The sequence below is a fragment of the Puma concolor genome, chromosome B3, assembly GCF_028749965.1.
Source record: "Puma concolor isolate L17-30 chromosome B3, mPumCon1.1.hap2, whole genome shotgun sequence".
In the NCBI taxonomy this organism is placed as follows: domain Eukaryota; kingdom Metazoa; phylum Chordata; class Mammalia; order Carnivora; family Felidae; genus Puma; species Puma concolor.
Window position 1 is genome coordinate 143,462,196 of NC_141672.1, and position 10,265 is coordinate 143,472,460.

A 10,265-nucleotide genomic window follows, 5' to 3' on the forward strand; every position below is an offset into this window, starting at 1 on the left:
CACACCCACTTATTTATCAGCAGCAGAAGTATTATTATAATTAACTTTAATGAGCACCTACCGTGTGCCAGGGCTATGCTAAGTGCTTTGCAGGCATCATCTTATTTTTTACTATTATTTCCCCACTGCACAGCGAGAGAGCTGAGGCTGATGAGGTCGTGCCACCCGCCCCGGGTCACCAACCTGTAAGCAAAGGAGCTGGGTTTGAGCACAAGCAGTGTGGGTTCAAAGCCCGAGTTTGTAACATGCACATGCTTTTCCTCCTCCCTGCCCATCCCTCTCACACGCAGGCAAAGACTTCATTGCAGCCTGGACAGCATTAGCAAAAGAGTGGAAACCCCAAGTGTCACCAATAGGGGAAAAAGACTGTGGCAGATCTGGGAGTGCCTCCTGGAAGCAACTTCTGGGATACGGTTTCAGTGCAAACAGCAGGGTGCACAATAGTGCATGGCACACTTCCGTTAAAAAAAAAAAAAAGATTATACACATGTCTACGCTTGTATGTGTATACGCAATTTCCAAGGATTTACAAGGAGCCGTTAATTACCGTTGCTTTGGGAACAGAAAATAAGGATCTGAGGAGAGAAGGAAATTGCTTCTAATTGTATACCCACTTGTATTCTTCCATTTTTTTTTTAAAGCAAAGTATAGAGTACTTTTTCAAGTTAAATATTTTAGGGGTGTCTGGTGGCTCAGTGAGTTGAGCGTCCAACTTCAGCTCAGGTCACGATCTCACAGCCCATGGGTTTGAGCCCCACGTGGGGCTCTGTGCTGACAGCTCGGAGCCTGGAGCCTGCTTCGCATTCTGTGTCTCCCTCTCTCTCTGCCCCTTCCCCACCTATGCTCTCTCTCTCTCTCTCTCTCTCTCTCTCAAAAATAAACAAACATTAAGAAATTTTTTTTAATAAAATAAAATACAAATGTTTTCGTGCATCGAGTATCAGATACATCTCCACGTGGATGTTCCTTGGCAGGTAGAGCCTCAAAAATCCAAAGCTGCAACCATGGTCTTTTTCCCCAGAAGTAGCCCTCCTCCTGCTTGCCCTAAGCAGTTTAACATCCTCTGTGCCCTCAGGCACCCAAGGCAGAAAGCCAGACAGCAGGGGCACCCCTTCCCCAGAAGGAAGGCTTCCTCCCCCCTGCTCACAGTGGCCATCTCTGCACAGGCAGAATGAGGGGTGAATCCTGGACTGCCCTGCTTTTCCTGTACTGAATGCGCATTTATTTGTTACTTAAAAAAAAAAAAAAAATTAACATCTTGTAAAAAACCCAACTCGAGGGTCTTCTCTTCCAGGAGCTCCCCAGGCAAGGTGGATGGATCCCTCCCGCCTCCCTCCATTCGACCTCTGTGGCACTTAAAACGCCTCAAATTACAAATGTCCTTCCCCCGTCACCCTGATGGAGCTGGGGTGGGGGGGAAGCAGGGCTGTTTCAGCCACATGGATCTTTCCCGAACTTGCACCCTTGCCTGTCACTACCATAACCAAACCAGTGGGAGTTCACTCTGTGGTGAGTCACACAGACAAACTACAGCAGGTGAATTGTGGCACAAGGGAAACTTTATTCGCAGTGGATAAGGACATCACCGGGAAGAACTTTCAAAAGCCGTGACTCTCAGAGCAGGGATGGGTGGGTTCCTGAAACTGAGGGTTAGGGAAGCCTTGTCACTGTACGCAGAGGTGGGCATGAGGTCCTGCACGCGCCCTAAGGAAACACGTCTACACATATGCTTTGTATGTCACGTAAATGAGATGAGCCCCCCCTCGGTGCAGATTTTAGTATTATGATGAAGTAAAGGTAACCACTGGTCCCTCCCTGGGTCACCGCACGGTCCCATGTGCACAGGCGTGAGCCAGGGGTTAAGTGCAGACTGGTCTGGTTGGCCGGGCCTCCAGAACTCTGTCTGGGCTGTCAGTCGTTATTGCCAGCGGGGTGGTTCTGGTTTCCTTCTCGGGATGTTATGCCCTTCGGGTCTTTTGCCTGAGTTAAGAGAGAAGCTGGAAAGAAGAATTTAAGGAAGAATGTGGGACAAAGGTCGGTAAGTTTGAGCAGGTGGGCAGTCAAGGTCGGGTCTTGGGAGTCCAGCCGGTGACACTCGATGCTCTAGCGGCGTCTGCTCCCTGGAGGTGTGGTCATCCTGACGTGGCTAACGGTGGTCCACGCGCACAGACCGTGAGTCCCCCGTGGTACCGTGCCTTCCGTGGGGCGCCTCCCGCAGCACGCAGGCCCCGTCGTCACGCAGTAAAGGTGTTTCGAGTACCGGCCCTGCACCGGGTGGAGCCCCGAGGACACAGTCGTGCCGCAGACAAGCCACTCGGAGAGGCTCTTAGATTAGCACAGGGCGGTCAAGGTCTGCCCCGGGGACGTTGGAGCCGGGCGGCAGGGGGGTGACGAGGCACAAAGCGGCTTCCTCTCATCTCCACCTGTGTGGCCCACAGGTTCCAGAAGCTGGAGAAGAAGGTGAAAGAGCAGGAGCACTGGACCCGGCTTCACAGGTACTCCCTGCTTCTCCAGAGAGAGACCTCCAGGAAGTGACTGGGCTCTCTGCAAGGTTGGTGGCAGGCAGGCTTCGCCCCGGGATGCTCCGAGGCCAAGAGACGAGGTGACAGAGGCCCCCAGGGGCCTAGACGGGCAGTCTGGGACCTCAGCAAGGGGAGAGGGATGATCTGGGGAGCCTCCAACCCTAAGCCGCTTGTCAGAGCCCTCGGGTGGGCAGATGTCACCCCAATAAACAGTGCTATTGTTTCCAGACTCCAAAGTCACGGTGGTGTGTGTCCTTTTGTTCCCACCCAGTCCAGACCCCAGCAAGGCCCAGTCCTAGGCCGTGTGAGGGACACTCGCCTTCTAAGCCCAGGAGAGCCACTTTGCTCAAATGACCAAGACCCCAGGCCACCCCAGCTGCTATGTGGCCCTCTTTCTCCCCACCCACTTCCTCTCCCTCTCTGAGCTGGCTCATACACAACCTTCCTGGAATTGCTTCGGAGAGGCTGTGGAGGATCAGAGGTTGGGTGACCGCCTGAGGTCACACGGGTCTGAGAGGTGAGGTGGCAGGCAGGAACTGTGGCCTGGGACCCTGGGTGGGTGGGGTGGCTGGGGGACAGGATGGGGTCAGAGAGGTGCCTCTCTTTTCTGGAAACTGCCCTTCCCAGGAAAACCGGCTGGAGGGGTCGCCGCAGCTCAAGGCCTATGCCTGCCTCTCCGAGGACACTGTGTGGTGTCTCTGAGAACTGCAGGTGGGTGACACGTCCCGGCCTCCCCGTGGTCAACTGCACGCGGGGTTGGTGACAGGCATCTCCTTTTGTGTCCCCACCCATCTCCTCCCTTGGGACACACATGCTCCTCACTGTCCTGATCCCTCCTTCACGGCGCTGGTACTGACCGGCAGCACGTCCCCGGATGAAGAGGTTCCCACCTGAGGCGCTCCGCCCCTCATTCTCCTGCCCGTGGAAACAAAAAACAGCAGCAAAAATAACCTTTACACCAACGGGTCCTGTTCCTCTAAACAGCAGGCACTGACTCCCTTTTGAGATGAGGGAGGAAAACTCAGGATGATGGCCTTGGCCTCGCACACCCCCTAAATGTAACAGAGGACTAACATTGATGGGGCACCTGCTGTGATGTGTCTGCTTTACAAGTACACCTTGTGAGATGTACAGATGATCATTATCCCCATTGTACAGAAGGAAAATGGAGGCTCAGGTCACTGCTCGGAACAGCCCGTATCAAGTCCTAATGGGCTTTTCCAACATCAAGTGTCAGAGACCCAGCTCTCAAACGAACTTTAGGGTTGGCTCACGTAATGTAGGACGTAATGCTTTCTGGGGAGCCGGGTCCAGGTGCTGAGTAACAACAGGAATCTCTCTCCATCTCTGTTTTGATGCCCTTTGCTTGGGTGGCAACATGACTGCCGACAGCACCCACAGCGAGTGTCCCTTTCTTTTATTTATTTTTTACTTTTTTAAAGTTTATTTTAATTTTTAAAAATGTTTTATTGTATTTATTTTTTAAATTTACATCCAAGTTAGTTAGCATATAGTGCAACAATAATTTCAGGAATAGATTCCTTTACCCATTTAGCCCATCCCCCCTCCCACACCCTCTCCAGTAACCCTCTGTTTGTTCTCCATATTTAAGTCTCTTATGTGTTGTCCCCCTCCCTGTTTTTATATTATTTTTGCTCCCCTTACGTTCATCTGTTCTGTGTCTTAAAGTCCTCATGAGTGAAGTCCTATGATATTTGTCCTTCTCTAATTTTGCTTACCATGATACCCTCTAGTTCCATCCATGTAGTTGCAAATGGCAAGATTTCATTCTTTTTGATTGCTGAGTAATACTCCATTACATACATATATATATATATATATATATATATATATGTGTGTGTATATATATATATATATATATATATAAAATACCAAAATCTTCTTTATCCATTCATCCATCGATGGACATTTGGGCTCTTTCCATACTTTGGCTATTGTTGATAGTGCTGCTATAAACATTGGGTGCATGTGCCCCTTCAAAACAGCACACCTGTATACCTTGGATAAATGCCTAGTAGTGCAATTGCTGGGTCGTAGGGTAGTTCTATTTTTAATTTTTTACGGAACCTCCATACTGTTTTCCAGAGTGGCTGCACCAGCTTGCATTCCCACCAACAATGCAAGAGAGATCCTCTTTCTCCGCATCCTCGCCAACATCTGTTGTTGCCTGAGTTGTTCGTGTTAGCCATTCTGACAGGTGTCAGGTGGTATCTCATTGTGGTTTTGATTTCTATTTCCCTGATGATGAGTGATGTTGAGCATTTTTTCATGTGTCGGTTGACCATCTGGATGTCTTCTTTGGAGAAGTGTCTATTCATGTCTTTTGCCCATTTCTTCCCTGGATTACTTGTTTTTTGGGTGTGGAGTTTGATGGGTTCTTTATACATTTTGGATACTAACCCTTTATCTGATACGTCATTTGCAAATATCTTCTCCCATTCCGTCGGTTGCCTTTAGGTTTTGCTGATTGTTTCCTTCACTGTACAGAAGCTTTTTATCTTGATAAAAAGTTCCAATAGTTCATTTTTGCTTTTGTTTCCCTTGCCTCCAGAGATGTGTTGAGTAAGAAGCTGCTGCGGCTGAGGTCAAGAGGTTTTTGCCTGCTTTCTCCTCAAGGATTTTGATGGCTTCCCGTCTTACATTGAGGTCTTTCATCTATTTTGAGTTTATTTTTGTGTATGGTATAAGAAAGTGGTCCAGGTTCATTCTTCTGCATGTCACTGCCCAGTTTTCCCAGCACCACTTGCTGAAGAGACTGTCTTTACTCCATTGGATATTCTTTCCTGCTTTGTCAAAGATTAGTTGGCAATACGTTTGCGGGTCCATTTCTGTGTTCTCTATTCTGTTCCGTTGATCTGAGTTTGTTTTTGTGCCGGTACCATACTGTCTTGATGATTACAGCTTTGTAATACAGTTTGAGGGGCGCCTGGGTGGCTCGGTCGGTTAAGCGTCTACTTTGGCTCAGGTCATTATCTCCCGGTTCATGAGTTCAAGCCCCACATCAGGCTCTGTGCTGACAGCTCAGAGCCTGGAGCCTGATTCAGATTCTTTCTCTCTCTCTCTCTCCCCGCCTCTACCCTGCTCACACTCTGTCAAAAATAAATAAACAATTTAAAAAAAAAGTGTCATACAGCTTGAAGTCTGGGATTGTGATGCCTCCTTTTTTGGTTTTCTTTTTCCAGATTGCTTTGGCTATTCAGGGTCTTTTCTGGTTCCACACAAATTTGAGGATTGTTCTAGCTCTGTGAAGAATGCTGGTATTATTTTGATAGGGATTGCATTGAATATGTAGATTGCTTTGGGTAGTATTGACATTTTAACAATATTTGTTCTTCCTATCCAGGAGCACGGAATATTTTTTCCTGTGTGTGTGTGTGTGTGTGTGTGTGTGTGTGTGTGTGTGTGTGTGTTCTTCAATTGCTTTCATAAGCTTTCTATAGTTTTCAGTGTATAGATTTTTCACCTGTTTGGTTAGATTTATTCTTAGGTATTTTACAGGTGTTGGTGCAATTATAAATGGGATTGATTCCTTGATTTCTCTTTCAGTTGCTTCATTGTTGATGTATAGGAATGCAACTGATTTCTGTGCATTGGTTTTATATCCTGCAACTTTGCTGAATTCATGGATCAGTTCTAGCAGTTTTTTGGTGGAATCTTTAGGGTTTTCCATATAGAGTATCATGTCATCTGCCAAGAGTGAAAGTTTGACTTCCTCCTGACTGATTTGGATGCCTTTTATTCCTTTGTGTTGTCTGATTGTTGAGGCTAAGACTTCCAATACTACGTAGAATAACAGTGGTGAGAGTGGACATCCCTGTGTTGTTCCTGACCTTAGGGGGAAAGCTCTCAGTTTTTCCCCATTGAGGATGATATTAGTGTTGGGTCTTTCATATATGGCTTTTATGATCTTGGGGTATGATCCTTCTCTCCCTACTTTCTTGAGGGTTTTTATCAAGAAAGGATGCTGTATTTTGTCAAATGCTTTCTCTGCATCTATTGAGAGGATCATGTGGTTCTTTTCCTTTCTTTTATTGATGTGATGAATCATGTTAATTGTTTTGCAGATATTGAACCAGCCCTGCATCCCAGGTATAAGTCCCACCTGGTCGTGGTAATTTTTTTAATGTATTGTTTGATCTGGTTGGCTAATACCTTGTTGAAGATTTTTGCATCCATGTTCATCAGGGAAATTGGTCTATAGTTCTCCTTTTTCATGGGGTCTTTGTCTGGTTTTGGAATCAAGATAATGCTGATTTTATAGAAAGAGTTTGGAAGTTTTCCCTCCATTTCTATTTTTTTGGAACAGCTTCAAGAGAATAGGTGTTAACTCTTTCTTAAATGCTTGGTAGAATTCCCTTGGAAAGCCATCTGGTCCTGGACTCTTGTTTTTTGGGAAATTTTTGATTACTAATTCAATTTCTTTACTGGTTATGGGTCTGTCCAAATTTTCTATCCCTGTTTCAGTTTTGGTAGTGTATATGTTTCTAGGAATTTGTCCATTTCTTCCAGATTGCCCATTTTATTGGCATATAATTGCTCACCATATTCTCTTATTATTGTTTGCATTTCTGCAGCGTTGGTTGTGATCTCTCCTCTTTCATTCTTCATTTTATTTATTTGGGTCCCTTCCTTTTTCTTTTTGATCAATCTGGCTAGGAGGTGATTTTTTGTTAATTCTTTCAAAGAACCAGTTTCTGGTTTCATTGATCTGTTCTACTGGGTTTTTTGGTTTCAATAGCATTGATTTCTTCTCTAATCTTTATTATTTACTGTCTTTTGCTGGTTTGGGGTTTATTTGCTGTTCTTTTTCCAGCTCTTTAAGGTGTAAGGTTAGGTTGTATATCTGAGACCTTTCTTCCTTCTTTAGGAAGGCCTGGATTGCTATATAGTTCCCTCTTATGACTGCCTTTGCTGTGTCCCAGAGGTTTTGCGCCGTGGTGTTGTCATTCTCATTGGTTTCCATGTACTTTTTAATTTCCTCTTTAACTTCTGGATTAGCCCATTTGTTCTTTAGTAGGATGTTCTTTAGTCTCCAAGTATTTGTTATCTTTCCAGATTTTTTTTTGTGGTTGATTTCGAGTTTCACAGAGTTGTGGTCTGAAAATATGCACGGTATGATCTCGATCTTTCTGTACTTGTTGAGGGCTGATTTGTGTCCCAGTATGTGATCTATTCTGGAGAACGTTCCATATGAACTGGAGAAGAATGTATATTTGCAAATGTCCCTTTCTTGATGGTTCCAGCAAAGTCCGGAGCCTGCTTCTCACTGGCCCAAATGTGGTCTCATGCCTGAACCACTCCGTGCTGACCGTGTGGGCCTGTGTCACGTGCCCATCCCTGGAGCAATGCAGAGGGGGTGCCCACTGAAGCTAAGGAGGGGAGAGCACTGTCTGAAGAAAGAAAAATGCCAGACCTCAGGGGAAGAAGGCAGGAGGGGTGCTAAGCTTGGCCAAGACCTCAGAGGTGGCCCTGTCCACTCTCCAAAGTCACGTATTGCCAACACCAGGACACCTCCCCATCTCCTAGTGTGTGTGGGGAGGGCAGGAATGGGAGAGAGGAGCTGGGGCATTCGAAAGAAGCCTCACAGGCCAAGTCCAAGGGAGGGAGGAGGGGGAAGAGAGGAGGGTGGAGGGCAGAGGGCCTGGCAAGGCTCCGGGGAATGGGTGGAAGGGGCCTGAGCCACGCTGAGCTGGGGACCCACGGCTCTAGCCCCACTCGGGGCTGGTGCACCAGCGGTCCCCAAAGAGGAGCTTGCCCACTGGGCAAAGGGACCCCTCAGAAGCACCAAGAACCCTGGGTCTCCTCAGGGGAGGCTGGAACCAGTGTGAGTGGAAGGAGCACCCAAGGCGCAACATTTGGGAGGCAGGGCCCTTAGGGTTGTGCAAATGCAGGGATGACATGTGGGGGGTCAGGGTGGGCTCCTGGCCTCACTCCGGGGTAAGTGGGGCTTAGCGGTTAAGGCTAGCTTCCCTCCTCAGCCCGGGGCCACCTGGTTCTCCAGATCCAGGCCCTTGCAAAATCCTGGCGCATCCACATGCCCTTTGGACGGACCTGCTTATTTGGTACCGCGTGGCCAGAGGGACACCGGGCTGGCCCTCCTCCAGACGCACCAGCCACCCACCCAAGGCAGGGGACCCCCCCCCCACTCAGTCCTACGCCTAGGACCTTAGGACGGGCCCATGCAGACAACTCATGACCACCTCCCCCATCCCCGCGTTGGGGGGGGTGGGGTCCACACTGTGACCCCTGCAGCCTGTCCTTGAATCAATGTCTTGAATACAGAGCCGTCAGCTTAGCTGCCCCGCCTTAGAACCTGGCCCAACCAGCACCTACACAGTACAGTTTCCCCAGCGGGAGCAACATGTAGGCTCAGTGGGCAGAATGTTCGCTGCCGGCAATAACACTGGTGGCCACGGTGCAGTGGGGCCTTATTTTACAACCCCAGCCTCCCCCCTCCCCCCCCCCCCCAACACACACGCTTGCCCGCCAGGACTGTTCCAAACACCTGACTGGTCAACTGCCTCCCACCGTTGTCCCCGTCCCAACGGCCAGGTACTAGCTCTGTGAAAAATGCCCTGTTTTCTGTGCTTTAGTGTCCCGATCTGTTAAATAGGTATAAGCGCACACACCTGCCCGCCTCACCTGCGGCGACTTGAGGTTAGACGGTGAACTGAAAGCCTTTAACACAGAGCCTGGCTCGGGTAACCAACCGCTCTGCCCATCCGACCCGGCCGGCCGGGACAGCAGCTCTTCCGAAGGACGCAGAGCCGCGGGCCAGCGGCCCCGTGGGGCACCCGGTGCCCACGCCACGCTCCGGCTCCCGCCTTCCAGCAGGCACGCGCCCCCGCCGCGCCAGGCCAGGGCACCCTGGCAGGGCCCCGGGTGAGGTGCCACCACCTAGCCTCCGTCCCAGAGACAGGCCGGCGTTCAGCTGTCGCCTAAACCGTGCGCCCCGGGGGAGGCACACAGGCGCCGCACTCACATCCGGGTCCCCAGCCAAAGCGGCCACCCACCCTCCGCTCCGACGCGTCGGCTAGCCTCTTCCTTCCTTAACTCTCCCACCAACTGGCCACTTGTCACAGGTGCTGAGAACCGAGCGAGCGCACGCTGTCACCTACCTGGACGGTGCTCACTGACGTAGGCCTTGGGACGCGTACACAGGGTCTCCTCCCCGGGGCGAGCGGCGCCGGCCCAGCGAGGGGGCGCGGGCGCAGGCGCAGGAGAGGTGGGAGGAGCCCCCTTCCCATCCGCAGTCCTCCGTCTCATTAGCAGAGACGTGTTAATGAAAATTCACACCGAGGTGCTGATAAACAGTGGGCCTCGCCGGCTCCGGGAGGGAGGAGAATGCTCTCCGCAGGGGAGGGCGCTGGCCGATGAGCCCCACTTATCTGTGAAAAGACTTGCTAATAACTTTAATTCCCCATCCGAAACCGCAGGGCCTTTGCCATGCAAACAGATTTTCTAACTTGGGTAGGGCCCCTGGAAAAGACTTCTCGCTCTGCTCCAGTTAGGGTCCTGGGAGGGGAGAGCAAGATGAGGGGCGAGGTGTGGGAAAGGGGGTGATCAGCGGAGGTGTGAGGTCAGCCCCCCTGCAGGGCCTCTGCTTTTGGATCCCGCTCTGTGCGGCCAAATGCCGGCCAGGGTGCGTGCGCCTGGACGCCTGAACGTCACATTGGTGCCCCCGGCTACGCCGAATTCCTGCCCCTCCCGACCTGGGCCCGA

At 50.1% G+C, this 10,265-nt stretch overlaps 1 protein-coding gene and 1 long non-coding RNA gene across 2 annotated transcripts in view; one reads left to right on the top strand and one right to left on the bottom strand.

The window, feature by feature from the left end:
• WDR93 (WD repeat domain 93) overlaps positions 1-2,758 on the top strand; it is a 43,157-nt gene extending 40,399 nt beyond the window's left edge. The window contains exon 16 of the mRNA XM_025919697.2: positions 2,439-2,758. Coding sequence (XP_025775482.2) covers positions 2,439-2,535 — 97 coding nt within the window. The 3' untranslated portion in view covers positions 2,536-2,758. The remainder of the gene's footprint in view (positions 1-2,438) is intronic.
• Positions 1-9,762, bottom strand: part of LOC147580454 (uncharacterized) — a 39,799-nt gene extending 30,037 nt beyond the window's left edge. Inside the window, exon 1 of the long non-coding RNA XR_015252917.1 lies at positions 9,662-9,762. This is a non-coding gene — a long non-coding RNA (uncharacterized LOC147580454). The remainder of the gene's footprint in view (positions 1-9,661) is intronic.
• Between the last annotated feature and the right edge of the window lie 503 nt (positions 9,763-10,265).